The 16370-nt window shown below is 43.8% G+C and overlaps 2 protein-coding genes across 5 annotated transcripts; both read right to left on the minus strand.

Annotated features, from left to right (window-relative positions):
* Positions 1–1773: 1773 nt before the first annotated feature.
* LOC128461742 (probable ATP-dependent RNA helicase ddx6) lies at positions 1774–8288 on the minus strand. The gene is made up of 13 exons (XM_053446827.1): positions 8103–8288; positions 5654–6744; positions 5459–5563; positions 5097–5226; positions 4854–5000; positions 4624–4718; positions 4345–4467; positions 3904–4032; positions 3443–3559; positions 3078–3141; positions 2892–2993; positions 2511–2749; positions 1774–2424 (listed from the first exon to the last, which is right to left on the minus strand). The coding sequence occupies exons 2-12, from the start codon at positions 5894–5896 to the stop codon at positions 2535–2537; spliced, it is 1470 nt and encodes a 489-aa protein (XP_053302802.1). The 5' UTR covers positions 5897–6744; positions 8103–8288; the 3' UTR covers positions 1774–2424; positions 2511–2534.
* A 329-nt stretch (positions 8289–8617) lies between these two features.
* lipea (lipase, hormone-sensitive a) lies at positions 8618–15717 on the minus strand. Of its 4 annotated transcripts, none has more exons than XM_053446811.1 (11): positions 15637–15717; positions 13574–13809; positions 13136–13420; positions 12894–12984; positions 12651–12796; positions 12370–12555; positions 11599–11742; positions 11346–11490; positions 10983–11210; positions 10278–10669; positions 8618–10119 (listed from the first exon to the last, which is right to left on the minus strand). In XM_053446811.1, the coding sequence occupies exons 1-11, from the start codon at positions 15644–15646 to the stop codon at positions 9925–9927; spliced, it is 2058 nt and encodes a 685-aa protein (XP_053302786.1). In that variant the 5' UTR covers positions 15647–15717; the 3' UTR covers positions 8618–9924. The 4 variants fall into 4 exon arrangements, with proteins under 4 accessions (XP_053302786.1, XP_053302785.1, XP_053302784.1 ...); XM_053446810.1 differs by having other exon boundaries at positions 15257–15702; XM_053446809.1 differs by having other exon boundaries at positions 15177–15702.
* Positions 15718–16370: the final 653 nt, after the last annotated feature.

A 16370-nucleotide genomic window follows, 5' to 3' on the forward strand; every position in this document is an offset into this window, starting at 1 on the left:
CAACAGGTTTAATATTATTTTAAATTTAACGGTCGACCACGAGGGACCAGGTGGACTCCATTTCTACTGGATAAGATTTTGCCCCCCCCAAAAAAATGACTTGTGAGCTGCATGTGAACGTAGATTCTGAACCAAACTGCCAATCGCCCCTTTTACAACCTTTCACACACACACACCAAATATCTCACACTCACATCCTGTCTGACACGCACACACACACACCTAAATGTCTCGCCCTCACATCCTGTCTCTCTCTCACACACACTTTTTTGGTTTTGCTTCAATATAAATCCTGAAATTCATTCAAGGGGAAACAAAATAAAGTTGACCTCCTCCACCCAATGAAGCAAAAGTATTTTTTCTTTTTTTTTTTTCTTCAACTGTAAACGACTTAGTGTAAACAATGAATCATTTACAATTTATTTTTCCTCAAAATGATTCATGAACACCTCGTATAGAGGTCGCCCTCAGGGTCACCGGATCGAGCTGCTGAGAACCAATCACAGCACTTTGATCATCTGTCACACGAACATGGAACAGGATCAAGAGGATCACAGTGCTACAAACGCTCATCCAGGACCCCCCCCCCCCCCCCCGTTTAACTGAGCGCCCTCTCTGGCACTAAGCTATAGAAGATATTTTGTGGAATTTTAAGCAGAGACCGTTTCAAATCGAAGCTTCTAAGTACCGGAGAGGGGGAACGACTCAAGATGCCCAGAGAGCATCTGAGAAACACTTGGCGTCTGCAAACCCACCACAAAAAAAATAAAAAAAAACACCTCCTGAAGTTGCCCAGTGCTAAAGCCTCACAGAGCCAAACTGCTTTAAGCATCAAAATAAATCTTAAAAAGCTCCTTTTTATGTTTTAAAAAAAAAAAATGTATGATGCTCTGTAAGGGGAGGGGGGGGGGGGGGGGGGGGGGGGGGAGAGACAAAAAATAAGTCACAGCTGCCTGTTCAAAGATGCTACAATTTTGCTTAACAAAAAAAATAAACAAATTAAAGACCCCACCCCTCAAGAAAAAAAAATTCTCACGTTTTTATATATAAAAAAGGGTTTTGTATCGCTGCTGCTGCAAAGAGAGAAACTAATTTCTTATGATTTCAGTTATATTTCTGATTGAAGGTCAACATGGTTCTCAACAGAGTGAACAGACCTGTGAGCCATGAAACCATTTCTTAACATTTATATACGAGTTTCTAATGCAACAGCAGCCATACAAACAACAACAACTATGTTGAACCACCGGGCCGCAGAGTTCACATTGGCAACTGAAACATTCACCAACTTAAATTGTGTCACGACGGGGCTTAGAAAGAAAGTTTCACTTGAGGTTCTGCAGAAACGTTTGCTTCATAAACCTCATATTTCGGACAAAGAAAGTTCAAACTCTCGTTCTGCGTCAGATTTCACTAAAACCCTTTGAATCTTGACGCCTTGGACCCGCTGATGCTCAAATAACGGAGAGCGTAGAAATGGCAACATTTTGCTATCAAAGCTGTTTTGAACCAGTTTTCATCTCCCAGCTACATAGGCCGATGAATTTCACAGGACTCACCAGCCAAGCGTGTTTCTTTAATGCAAGATAAACTCCAAAATAACGACTGTCGGCAGGCGACAGCCTTAGTGTCACAGCCTGTGACTGCTAATTATTTTCCCATGCTGTTTGAGTGGTCGCAGGCCAACATCCACGAATCAGTATGAGGGCTTGTGTCTTGATATTAGCTCTGCTCATGAATTATTAGCGGTGAGGGAAAAACAGTCACACAGTATTTAAATAAAGCTGCCCTTTTTTTATTGCAACATTCACATTCAGTAAAGTTGGAGGAGTTTGAGCCTTGTTTCGACACACAAACGCATACACAAACACACACCTCTGCAGGCCAGTGTGTGTGTATGTGTGTGTGTGTCATCTTTTTACCCCTTTGCATAATGCGATGTTTAAATAAAATCCGATTAGGTTTTAGTTCATCTCGTTTGTGCTCGCACTGCGCTGCATGACAGGAGACAGCAGGCTATGAATGGATGAGTGCACACGGGAGTAAGTAAGGCACTTAAGTGACAACAGCAGTGTAGGTGGACAGAACGATGGCTGGTGGAAACACACTATTGTATCTTAAAACACGGACCAAAGTTGCTGCTGGCGATGAGGCCTCGGAGGACTACTGGTTCAAAACAGCTGTGACAATAATTCGCGCGGGTCTCTAACGTAGTTTAGGATGAAAACTAATCTGAACTCAAACACATGCTGTGATGGTGTAGTGAGAGAATAAAGTTTCAACTTTCTCTGGGGAAAAGCGCTAAAATAAAATTAAACATCCATTTGTCAGGCTCTGAAAATGAGGGGAAAACGTGAAACTGAAGATTCGCCTGAAGACTGCGGGCGCTGATGTCTTAGCAAGAGCCCGATGAGTCCTAAAGTCCTGGAGCCAAGATGAAACTTAGATTAGGAAGATTTACCTTTTTTTGCAATAAAAAGTAGAAAAAACATTATCTCAAAGCATCTCACCTTTTTTTCCCCATTTCATTTTTTTTAGATGCTGTCGTCGTGGTGTCCGGATTTCTCTTCGATTTCCTCCACGTCGCAGTCGCCGCTGGACGAGTGGTACTCGGCCACGTAGAGGCTCTTGTCGATGCTGCCGGGAATGGGCTTGATATCGGTCACCAGCTGCTCCTCAGTGGCCTTCAGGTTTATGCGATCCTCTGACGTGATGAGGTTAATGGCCAACCCCAGGTGACCAAACCTCCCTGAGAGCGAGAGAACACTTAATATAAATATATGCCCCATGTGTATTCAAATTCAGGATTGATTCTTTGTGCGTTTGTTTCTATGAACGCCAAACTTAAATATAAAAAGGAGCAGTTCACAATATTAAACTTAACAACAAACCTGATCTTCCAATGCGATGGAGGTAAGTCTCAGCGCTCTTAGGGAAGTCGAAGTTGATGACGACGTTCACAGCCTGGATGTCGATACCTCTGGTGAACAGATCTACAGGAGGAAAAATATCAGTGCGTTAGAGCATTAAACAATAAATGTGTTGGTTTGAAATATTGCAGTATATGATAGACTCACCCGTGCAGACAAGGTTCCTGCAGAGCCCGTTCCTGAAGTCATGGAACACCCGGTTTCTGTATTCCTGAAAACACACACAACAAAGGGAAATGCTTTATAAGTGAAAACAAAACCAGGAACCGCACAAAAACCACACAAAAGACTCACTGAAGACTTAAGGGTCATTTTTAGATGTTATTTTCAAAACATGAAGTTATACACTGATGCAGGTCTTAGATTTTATTAAATCCATTTTTTTTTAAACCTGAACAGACGATGCAAATACAAAAAAAGCTCACCAACGCAATTTCAGATGAGGTGAAACCCAGAACTGACTTCAGTCAAACCGTTAGTTAAATACAAACTATAAAGTCAACGTCTCTCACCTGCATCATCTTAGCGTGGATGTAGAAGCAGGAGTAGCCCAGCTGAGTGATCTTCTTGGCCAACAGCTCCACTCGCCGGGTGGAGTTACAGAAGATGATAGATTGGTTGATCTGAAGCTGTGACGGAGGGAAGTAAAAAAAAAAAAAAGACACTGTTTAGAATCACTGCCTCAAACCTCTGACCTGAAGTCTGCTGCATAACAGAAGATATTTACAGAGGAAAGAGGAAACAGCACAAATATCCAAAGTTAAAGTCAGCCACTGGGCAGCGACTGTGCCAAGTTACAAAACAACCAGAGATGCAGTCCTGTATTTTCTGCCACTCTGGCCGTTTGATTTTTGATGATGAGTCGTCTGATGAGCCACTGCCTTGTCAAATAAAAAGTGCATTTGTGACCAAAGAGGCCGGCAGCATTTTGAAAAAAGGACAGAGAGTGAGTAAAGGGTGAAGCGTCAGTTACCCTGGAAAACAGTGTGTTGAGGCAGTGCACTTTCTGCCTCTCTGTGACGTAGGCGTAGAACTGAGTAATGCCCTTCAGAGTCAGCTCCTCCATCAGGTTAATCTCGTATGGTTTCTGAAGGTGCTTGGCCTGCAGGGAGAACACAGGGAGAAGGAACAGATTAGAGTCTGTGTCATCGTCCGAGTTTGAAATCGCTAATGAACCGAAGACACGGACAAATCTGAAGTTTCATGTACATTGCAAAACACACGACATTCCAAACAGAAGAGTGCGAGCTGAGCTGCTGCAGGTGAAGGCCGCCCAGGAATTGTTTACAACAGACAAACACAGATCTGGGCACGGTGCGAGGACAGCTTGGTCCGCAGTCAGATTCGAAAGGAGCCAAGTGGCCCCGCGCCACTGGGAAGGACGCGTTGTGTAGCAGTTAAGCCAACAACTCACCATGAACTTTTGCACACTGATGGGGAAGGTTGCAGAGTAGAGCAGGATCTGCCGGTGCTTGGCCAGGAAGCTGATGATATCCTCAATGAGCACCACAAAGTCCTGAGACAGCAGCTTATCCGCCTGAGGAAACAGATCATTGGACATGAAGCAGGATCCGAGTCAAACAAAGAAACACGCACACATTTTTACAGACGGTTATTGTCCGAATACAAACTAGGACGACAATATACAATCAGATTTCCGTTTATGTTTTAAAACAACTTTGCTGATGTTTACCTCGTCCATCACCATCATCTGGACCCTATCCACCTTCGCCACGCCCTTCTTTATCAGGTCCAGGATCCTGCCGGGGGTGGCGATGACCACATGCACTGATGAAGAAAACAAGACATAATTACTAAATTAGGTATTTTTTTTTTGCACTGCTCCTTCAGCTACACGGAAAATTATATTGTGTTAAATTATGAAACTTATATTCGACCTAGACTGGACCTGAAAGTTCTTACCGATTTCGTCCAAGCGCAAGATGTCATCTCGCAGGTTGGTGCCCCCGGTGGTGGCCATGACCTTGACTCCTCCTAGGTGCTTGCTGATCTGGATGGAGATCTGACTCACCTGCAGTGCCAGCTCGCGAGTGGGCACCATGACCATGGCTGAGGGAGAACAATGCACAGGACAGATTACAAGTCAGCCCGGTGATGGATCTCACTATGGGACAACCGTGTATGACACCAGAGGCAGAGTCTCACCCTGTATGTAGTCCTTTTTCAGGTCTATCCTCTCCAGCATGGGGATGAGATAGGCTCCACTTTTTCCTGTTCCATTTTTAGCCCGAGCCAGAATATCCCGTCCGGACAGGGCGATGGGAATGCTCTCCTCCTGAAAGGAAACAGAAAAAATGATAATGAGACACTGGAATCCATTCTATAAACATAATGCTCTCATATACACATGGTTTTGCACTGTCACTGAGATTTAATGCTATTAACAGACCTTTTAGCTCTTTAAGCTGCTACAATTGTTAATGTGAACCTCTGTATTACACGTTTGACCCTGTTCAAAGCTGTGAAGTCATTGGGTAAAAGAATAACTGATCAAAAATAAAACATACCTGAATGGGGGATGGTTTCTCCCAACCCATTTCAAAGATGCCCATCAGGAGTTCTCGTTTGAGACAGTAATCTTCAAATTCATTCCCCTTGGTGGATGTCACATCCTACAGTGGAGACAAGAAGGTCAGGACAATGGTAGAAAAAGTATTTACGTGTTTAAGTGTTATTCAAAAGCGTCCTGGAGTTTCACTTACGGAGGTTCTGACCCTGGTGTCTCTGGGCGGGAGCTTCAGGCTCCTTTTCCAGTCGTCTCCGAACTTGATGCCTCCTCCCTCTTGTGGGGGGCAGCCTGCTTTCTGGAGTGCGCCCATAGCCTTTCCTAGAGTGGTCGGTGCTGGCTGGACTGAAGCTGGTTTGGTCTGTCCTCTGAGCTGCCCGTTCTGCTTGTTCAGTCCCATGAGGGCTGTGCCAAGGTTTTCTGTTCTGGCGGTTGCCATTTTTTCCTTGACTTAGTTTATTTATTTTTTCTTCAAAGTATTAAATTTTTGCCTCTTAGGGTCTTTCTTTTAAAAATTCTCTTCAAAAGTAAAAAAGTTTAATAAAGCATTAACAAAACAATATTCTCTATTCTTTTAAAGTCCAAAGCTTTTACAACAGAGGTTGACTCGTATTATTTACATATACACAAGTACGTGCAGTCGGTCCCCTTCAAACAACAGAGTGACTGACGTACAGGAACATCAAAAAAAAGTTTTTACACAAGAGCTCTTCAAAATGAAGAGAAATTTGCATTAATATGCATGAATATACTTGTCCACAATATAGAAAAATTATATATGAACAAGTATCGAAGCGGTTCAAGTCCTGAAATAGAACAACTAAGGCAATCTGAATTTGGGGAATAGCTTCTTCAATATAATCTTAGTTCAATACTTAAACTTCTGTTTCTAAATGGAACAATTTCTTGTTTCCACTTTGAGTCCGAAAAGAGTTGCTCAATATCCCTGTCCTTGGAAAAAAAATGATGTCCAACTTTGTACAAGTCTTTCCCCAAAATCATATAGTCTGTAATTCTCTGTTATTTCCACTGTGTGGGTGTATGTTGCTCCACGTGTGAAAAAATAAGGATCCTGAAAATACTAGTCATACAGGGGGTTATGTAGTCCAAAGCCAAACAGCTTTCCACCCCTGATGTGTCCTCACTGTGCGTTTCCTCTCTGCTCCAGGTGTTCGATCTTCTCTCCCTGGACTCCGCAGTCCTTCAGGTCGGTGTGTAAAGTGTGCGAGTGTGGCCCCTATCAAACCGCTGCCTCCTCAAAGTCAGCCAACGACTCAAACTTGTCACCTGGAAAAAAAAATCCAACAGAATCGTTTTCGGGGAGCACGGGCAGTTGATTTATTGCACAGTCGTTATCAATTACTCTGATATTTAACATCTACTCTAAGTAGTTCCAAAACTTGACCCTTAAAAAATATGTAAAGTCTGGTTGAGACTCAAATATTGAACAAATATCGGGAAATTAAGAGCTACGCCAGAAATTACCACTATCACATTTTCAAGATGATGAAATTAATAGTTTTAGAGGACAAATAATATTTAGATCACATGAAATAGTGACTGAGATTTGTAGACACTGATTTCCTCCACCACACAGGAAGCCAATAATATAATCTACACTTAGACCTAATTCCAGGTCTCTGGTGAACTTGTAGCAGGTTGTGATGGGGGGGAGGGGTTAGTAAAATAAACAAGTTAGCTGGTTAAAACTTTGATAATCCTCATGCTGCAGAGTTTTAAACAGATTACGATGTTCAACGTTTAAAATAACACTGAGCTTCAGAACAGGCTCCAGATCTGACTGACATTAATTTCAGACGGACTGTCAAGAGCTTCTGCTGTTTACACAGGCGTCAAATTAACTTTAATTGCTAAACACTCAACAATTATCTATTCTAAATTATTCACATTACATCTGTAGCAACATTAAGATGATCGTTTCCTCCGTAAATCAATAATTTTAACAAACTCTCTGCTTACTCCTGCAATAACTGAATTTGTACGTATTATATGCATATTTTATTCCAGTCATATTCCCACCTACCTCGTTACGTCGTCTTTTAATGCAAACAACTGCTGCAACTTTGCACACTTGTCATCTCTTGTTTCTAGGCTTATTCTTTCTTCTAATGTATTAAGTATATTACTGTGTATTTAGTACTTTACTGTGTATCATTTACTGAGGGAGTGTGTACGATTTTCGTACATTTGACGTTTATTACATTACGTTTTAAGCTATTTAAATTATTCCGCATCTGCTCTATTGCTTATTTTTCTCTGTGTGCTGCTGCGACACAATCCTAATCCCAATCTGGGATCGATTACGTACATCTATCGATCTGTTAGCCCCATTATGCTAACATCAATAGCTAAGCTAGCTTGACGCTAACTACCCACTAAACCGTCGACTCATTTAATAAGGCTTTCGATTCACAGAACACAGCAACACGGGAGTAAAGGTCGAACAACAGCGACGTGAGGCGACGCCGCTGTGGCGCAGTTTGCGGTTTCACCATTGACGTTGTTGTGGTATGTTAGCACAAACAACAGGACCGCTAGCTCGAAGGCTAATTTAGCACAAACGTCAAACGGCTCTCGGGTGTTTTTAACGGGAACCGGACGCGTCCGAGTCCCCGCGGACGTACCTCAGTCTGTCTGCTGTTATACTCGGGATGTCCAGGTCATGGCCGGTCGGTCACTTTCTTTGCAAGTCGCTTTAATAAGTGAATTTTACTTGAGATAAATCGCTTCTATTGTGTTTCTTCCTCCTTTCAATCAACATGGTCGCCTTCTTCTTCTTCTTCTGCTCTTCCTCGGTGTCTCTTTCTGCTGTTTATCACATACGAGGCGCCACGACGCTGCTGCCCCCTCCTGTCACTCCTGGGTTACTGCATGTAGAGTTTGAAACCCAGCAGTGACGTGTGGGAAGGAGTTAACTGCACCTGGGTTAATGTGTCATGTATGTATGATGAGCTCTCTGGACTACACATGCAAAATATATGGTGCAGATTTTAAAACAACAGAGTTAATAAAAGAAAATGTATGTTTCACAGTCTCATTCAGCAATTCCTGAATAATAATAATAAACATGTTTTCCTCATGATTATTTTTTAATCATCTGACCTCAGTGGCCAGAGGGAGAATAACAGCTCTCACAAGATACTTTCAAACCATTCTTTATTTTTTATTTCATTACAATGTTTTCCTTGAAATAAAGTTAACATTACAACATACATGATTTCTATAGATATAGAACATGTCCTCGCCCTCATATATTGAGTAAAGCCATTTAGTCTGTGAAAACTCTTTTTTGATTAAATCCACATAAATATTATATATTTTACGTGTATAACCAGTAAAAGGAGGCTACCGGCCCAAAACAAAAAGGTCACTTAAAGTAAAACTAAATAAGGAAAGGGAATGATGAGTAAGTGTATTCTTGTCACATTTTGTCACCTTCAAATTAACATTCATATACAGCTTTGTCATCTGTATCATTCAAAGCAACTTTCTAATTCATTTCAAATCAATTTCTTAAGAAGTCTCTTAAATCTCAATCTGCCCTGGTGAGCATCCAGCTTTGTCACAAGTCTGTGACAGATTTCCTCCTAACGAGGAACATTAACTTCACACTTCAACCCAGCGCTGCACCCTGCTACACACACACAAACACACACGACTTAACATAGCAAGCCCAAAACCTTCGAATACACATCAATATTTGAACGCCAGTCATCATTGGGGTTCTGATTTAATACAGGCTTTAAATAAACTGTGTTAAATACTTATAATAAGAGCTTTAAAGAATTAATTTACAGTAAAACATGTCACATCCACATACTGCCGGTAAACACAAGGTGAAGGCCTCCTCATCAAAACGCTGTAAACATGTGACAAACTGGTAAAACCAGGTAAAACTATATTTCTAAATCATACAATAATAAAGGTTAGCATTTAACCCTGGTCAAATGCAAATTGAGCAATGGTTTAAATTCAAGAACAATAGCTCCTGTAACTGTTATGTATCAATACCAGTGCTGGTTATAGTGATCGTTTTAGTCAGCTTGCAATATTTTAAATGTGCGTTTAATCTGCCTCTTCAACATGGAAATCTGAATAGAAAAATACTTTTTTCTGACATGATTTCAATAATATAATGATATAATAGTTGAGCATAGTCGTAGAGAGTTAAGGTTTCAGTGGCTCTACTGAACTTCTTTGTCTTCAGAAAATGTTGTGCAGTGGAAGTTTCAAGTGCAGTTTCCCTATAAGCTTCCTCCAGTTCTACAGTTTTAGGTGCATCTTCATTATTCTCCCTGATTTGTTTCCTTAAACTTATTCTACCACAATACGTCCGTTCTCTTCTTCATCCAAAAACAGCTGGAATGACAGATTAACAAGTCATGGCTTGGTTCTCTGTTACGCCACTTCCCCCTTTGACAGGCTGCGGAGAGCAGGTGTTGGGTTTTATCGCTCAAAAATCTGCCTGATTCGCGCAATGCAGATTTCTGAAGCGACCTCCGTCTCCTTGGCAAGCTGTGAGAGGCTGAGGAAGCCGTGAGGCAGGTCCTCCACCACCGTCAGACTCACGGGCTGGCCCATGTCTCGCAGTTTCTTGGCAAACATCACAGAGTCGTCCAGCAAGGCGTCCAGAGCAGAGGCCTGTGTGGACACACGGAGGAATCAGGAAATATTGTTAGTATGGAAAACAGCTGACTCTAGTGAGATAACAGACTGAAAAAAACAGGCTGATTTAAGGTGTTGCTCCACACGTAAACAAAAGATCAAATCAAGCTAAGTGATCGAACTGGACCTCTTACCACGATGTATACCGGCGGCAGGCCTCTCAGCAGGTTTTCCGGAGCCAGTAAAGGTGACACAAACGGGTTCCTAAAAATAGGAGAGGAGGTCGGGAGAAGTACAGCCAGGCACTCGGCGCGCAGGGGCTCAAAGCCTTGTGGGTAATCCGGGTGATCCTCAGTGGTTTGTGTGGAGGTGGGAGTTGATATCCTGCGTGTTTCACTGCTCTCGGTCCTCCTCTGTAGTGACAACTGGGAGCGGGCTCCACTTGAGATCAGCACGGGGTCCAGAAATGAGTGGATCCAGTTGGAGGCTCCCTTAGTGAGATCCCCGAGCAGCACGGCTGTGTCTCTGCCCAGAGTTGTCAGACTGTTGCTTTCCACTGCAGGCGGCACTGTGTGACAGTCTATACCTGAGAAGGAAAGGACGAGAGCTTAGGAAAGGAGACTAGGAAACACTGCAGAAAACAAAGAAGGAAAAAGGAAGTACAATAAAACAAATGTGACAGTTAGGAACTCTGGAAAATGTCCGGACAATTGTGTTGAGACATTTTACTGAGTTTCAACATCATCAACATTGCAGAAATGGTCAAGGCCTCGACGGTAGGTTCATTATTTTCATCTCTTATTCCTCCTACATGACCTGGTCTATGTATAATTGCGTTTGATACCCTGTTTCCATGAGGCACGAGTCAGTATACACCTCACCCACCCACATCCACATACCTGCATAGGCATTGAGGCACTTTGCAAGAACCCCTAAAGGCAACAGTGGGTCGATGAGTGTGAGCAGGCGAGAGGGCGAGGCGTCTGTGGTGAGCAGGGTGGCGGGGTAGGCAGTCATCATGCCGTCAGGGACTCGGATGCCACAGGTCATGGCCTTCATGGACACAGTGATGCAGAGGTTTCCTCCAGCGCTGTCCCCCGCCAGACAAACCCGCTCCGCCGTGGAGCCTGAGAGACACGGACACACAGAACTGTTTGTGTCTATGATCATTTCAAACATACTAAAGGGGAAAGTTTGTTTGAAAGCTGTTGGATGTTGCTGGTCTTTCTCCTGGTCCAGAATGGTCCGACTCATCCACTTACCCAGCAGGTGACAGTTTTTCAGTGCCCAGCAGTAGGCGTAGAAACACTCCTCCAGAGCTCTGGGAAAAGGCGCTTCAGGTGACAAAGAGTAGTCGACAGACAGGATGGGCACTTTCAGCTCCCTCGACCAGTTCCGAAGATAATGCTGACACGTGGGGGATGAGGAACAGAATTAAAAGACGTGTGATGAGTTGCAAACCAGCAGCTGCTCAGCCTCGTCTAGTTGTTTTAACACACTGCACATGTGCTGTACCTCATGAGATTTGGAGGTCTGGGCTACGAAACCTCCTCCGTGGAAGTGGATGAGCAGCCAGGGGGAGAGAGGGTGCCTCTGTACCCAGGGCCGATGAGAGGCGGAGGTGGGAGTGTCGGAAAAAGCCAGCAGCTCTTCACTGTCCTATAAAGTCACAGGATGAGCAATGAGGTCACTAATAAGGAAAAGTAACCGAGAGGCATGACACTCACAATATTAACCTTTTTATATCTCGATCATATTTTCAGCAAATTAACCATTTATCATTGATCTATGGTTTTCTTAAACATTTTACTTCTGCTCCTCTTTTAGTATCTTAGTTATATCGTCTATTACATCCAAAAGTTTTGAGATTAACATTTTCTTCTTTCTTACTCATGAGAATTGACTCCAGACTTTTTTGTCCGAAAGGCAGAATGCAGCAGGAGATCTGATGAGATTTTTCAGGTCAGACTCAAACAACTGTTTAACAACAGATAAAATAAGCGGAACATTCAAGCGAGGGGTGGAGCCCGGGTGGAGCAGCAGGAGTCAGGAAACAACAAACAATAAATTCCACTGAGGAAATCATGCGGTTTGTTTACAGCACATCAACACCGGGCTCAGACGTTATCGCCAAACTTATATTGCCCCTCTGGAATGTTTGGTAACAACATCTGGACTTCAGTAATGTCTGAAAGCAGCTTAGGTTCCTTATCTTTCCTGAATAGTATTAGAAACAGTATTTTATGTATTTTGACCCCTGTATATTGCCTCCCTGTAAATCCTTACCTGTCCTTCTCGAAGCTCATGGGAGATCAGACGCATGTGGACCGGCCCGGGGCCCGAGTGAGCGATTGGAGGCGACACAGCAGCAGATAGACTTGGGTCTGAGGCCAGAGGAAGGCGGAGAAGGAGAGGAGGCACAGTCAGGGTGAGGTTCACCTGCACTGGGTTAGAAGTTATTCTGGTTAAACCCTGGAAGGAGAAAGACAAGGGAAAGAGCTGTTAAAATACCGGAGATCACTTCAGATGATAACACAGTGAGAGGAAGAGTATGTGAGCCTGCCTACTGATATAAGGCCGGACTCCGTGAGGTTCCAGAAAGACTTCCAGAAATGTACATCAAGGTTCTGGGTGATGCGTTCAAACTCTGTGCCCCGCGTCTCTGGATCAATGACGTACTTCCCTGATGTGAGGAGAGAAAGGGCCGCCATACCTGGAGCGAGAGAGAGAACGTATTTAAAAAGATGATCACACCAGGAAAACGAGAATTCAACCTCCACCGACACGACACGTTAGAAACTGAGACTCACCGAACCGTGACTGCTGTCTACCGTACCTCTCGCCGTATGAAATCATGCTTATGACAACAGTCTGGAGTACTGGACGAAGAGCTGGAGAGAACTGTGGAGAGAGAATTGTATCCAAAAATTAAAAGGACTCACAAACAGGTTATTCAAGAATACTGCACTTACATGGAAAGTGCGGATCAGAACAAAGCTTGTATGTGTGAAACAAGAAATTAAGAGAAATGAATTTAGTGTAGTTGGCCGACCTGAAAGCCAAGACAGCGTCCGTAGAAACACGCCTTGTGCATGGAGCTGTACTCCTGCACAAACCTGCGGGTCAGCTCCCCGTCCTGCTGCGAGTACAGCTGGCCACATTCGTTGTCGTTGATCAGCTGCTTGGCGAGGTGGAGCAGGGCCCGCAGCTGGCACAGGGCGCTGCAGTACGCCTCCATCTCAGAGGCATTGTGCTCGGCCCTGAAGAAGGCGCCGTTGCAGTTGTCGGCAATGTAACGGCCCTTGTTAATGATGTGCAGAAGACAGGCTTGCAAGACCTGGGAGACAAGAAGTGAAGAGAGGGAAAGAAATGATGTTAATTTCATATGAAATGAAGGGAATGTGCAATATTTAGAACCAAATGACCACTTAAAGATCTATTTCTGTTGTGATATCTGATAAATATATATTCTATACACATCTTGTCATACTTTGACCAGGGTGCGGTAGCCGTTCCCAGGTGTTTCTTCGTCAAAGTCGTAGTGGTGGTAAACGGCGGTGAGGCTGGCGACCACAGGCTCCAGCGCACGGCCATGCTCCTGAACCTCTCTCAAACACGTGACCAGGCGGCTGGCGACAGAATCAGAGGATCCACACAAGGCAGAGAAGTTGTCTTCACACATCGTCTCCAAGGCTGCGAACACGACCTTGTAATCCATATTTGAGGCTGCGGGAGAGAGAGAGAGATGTTTTTAAAAGTGTGTTTTCTTTAAGCTGCTTTATAGCCGCCTCTCGAGCTACCGCCAAAGCAGACATGTGACGTGTCTCTTAAAGAAAACAGACCATCCCCCTCAGGGTAAACACACAGATCTCTCTCCTGCAACACAACTCATTGTGTTGTTGATTATCTTCTTATCTGTTCGGCCAAGGGTCAACGACACAACTTTAAAACTCTTACTTACAGAAAAACGATAAACCTGATATATCATAAACATATAGAGATGTGACTGAAATGGGAGCTCACAGCTTTGTGCTCTAAAGTAAAACGCCTGTAAATAAAATGTGATGCATGTGATGGTACAACTGAAAGTCAGGGCCTTGATCCGCTGTTGGCTAAAGAAAACATACTGAGCAGGCAGAGTGAACTTTGCTGATACTACCCATGCTTACATGCATTATCCTGGAACATTCATATTTAACACATCACATGCTGCACAGTATGCCCTAATGAATCAAATTGAAATCTCCACTGCGACAACATGGCCTATGAGAGCACGGCCTGCAGCACAGACACAGAAACCAGGACACTGTGCTTGTGGAGCCAAAACTGAAAAACACTGGAGGCTTGTTCACAGTTTTGACACAAGGTTGATTGTGTTTTTCTATTTCTGTTCAGCGGTCACCGATTTTGAGGCCCCTGACATTGGCAATACGGCAGCGCAGTGATGAAATGTTCCCCATGTGCATTAGAAATGATCTGTGTTTCACCACAGACACGGCAGCCGCCTGGATTAGTCATTGGACTGCAACGTATGACACATAGCAACAAAAAATACTGATTCACTGGAGGTTTCTCTGAATCCTATTTCCTTTCTATTCCTTATCTTTTGATTATCTTTTACTGTCCTCTTTATTATCGCGATTCTCTGCTCTCATGCCAAGGATATGACATCATCTATTGACTTTAGTATCCGCTTCAGTATTACATTTACTTTTTGTTCTTTTTCCCAGCTGGATCTCGGAGTTAAACAAATTTAAAGTCCTAAACGTGGCCTGGCTGATGAATCGTCAAGCTCATATCACTTTGTAGTAACACATATTCCAGGGAATAAGGATCAATAACCTGTAATAAACTACAACAAAGTGTCACAGATGTGTTATCAAGATGAGAGCGATATGGATTATTGGTGGCTGATGCTGGAACTCCAAAAGAGTTTTATGGGCTCACACACGTGATCCCCCCCATCAATCAGTATAGTGTGAGTAGATAATGAGAGAATTTAGATTGTTTGGTCAACTATCCCTTTAACGTGTCCATGTATAAGTTTAACTTTTTCTACTTTATCCATCGAAATTCAAAACAGGGCAAATTACCTTCATCTGATCTCGTTAGTAGTTTGTCACTAATAACCTTGTGTTCTCGGGCAGCTCCCTCAGCTGTCATGGAGCCTAACCTCCGTCACTCCACATCCCGGAACATCAGCCTGTCACGCCGCTCCGCCGCCTCATCCCTCGGCTCTGGGTCTGGGTCTCCCTCCCCGGGGCTCCGGTGGCTCCTCTCCCCACAACAAGCCCTCGTTCAACCCGCCGGTAAAGCCGGTTAGATTCGTATGAAGTGCCGATGACAACTTCTACCCGCAACACCCCGAGTTTCCTCGCTGGACTCAGCCGCCCTGTTGTTTCCTTGTTTTTAAAAGAACCGTCGCAAAACAGTGACGCAGTTTCACCTCCGTCACTGACCCTCTCCACCGGGTTTAAACCAAACAGCACCGCGGACATGTTACCGCAGACATTATGACGACATGTTGTTTTTAAACAAAACCCTTTCACTCACCGAACCGCATCTTCCTTCCGCTCTGTCCCGCGTGCCTGCTCGCTTCAATGACGTCATGTGTCGGGAGCACGAGACGGTGCGCGTGCCCGGCAACAGGTGGGCCAACGCTACATCTCCGCGTGACGTCATTGCGTCCTTTCCCCCCCCTATATGATTTAATAGAAATAAATTAAAGTGTCAGTTTTGATATGAGCAGGTTCACATCAGAGCAGAGAGAAGTGTATGTGTGTGTGTGGGGGGGCTCTTTAAACACACATAGTTTAGCTTTTAGTTCTTAATGTCGCATTCTGCATAATCCGAATTACTGGAGCCCCGTGTCGGCAGTTCCAAGATGGCCGCTCTGTGTGTCTGTTTATCAGCACTTCTGTTATTCAATTTGTCGTACAAATAGTACTTCCTGTCTGTGGCAATTTACTACGCTGTTAATACACAGTAACTGCCGCATATTGCATTATTATGAACTGGTTTTGCTAACGGTGGCTAGCTGGCTAACGTAAACATTGTTCCTGTCCAGATGGAACGCCGCAAACTTGGGTTAATCGGGCTGAGACGTCATTCCAAGGGCCGAGCTCCGAGTTGTACGCTGGCTCCAAGATGTCATCCATCTTTTTTTACAGCATATGTTAAACTATATCTTTACTCCAGTCCTGGAATTGTCGTTTATTTTTGGAGTTTGTTTAATTTACGTGGAGTATTTCTACTCCACTGTCATTTACTTGTAATGGAATATTAAT

Source organism: Pleuronectes platessa, chromosome 18, assembly GCF_947347685.1.
Source record: "Pleuronectes platessa chromosome 18, fPlePla1.1, whole genome shotgun sequence".
NCBI lineage: Eukaryota > Metazoa > Chordata > Actinopteri > Pleuronectiformes > Pleuronectidae > Pleuronectes > Pleuronectes platessa.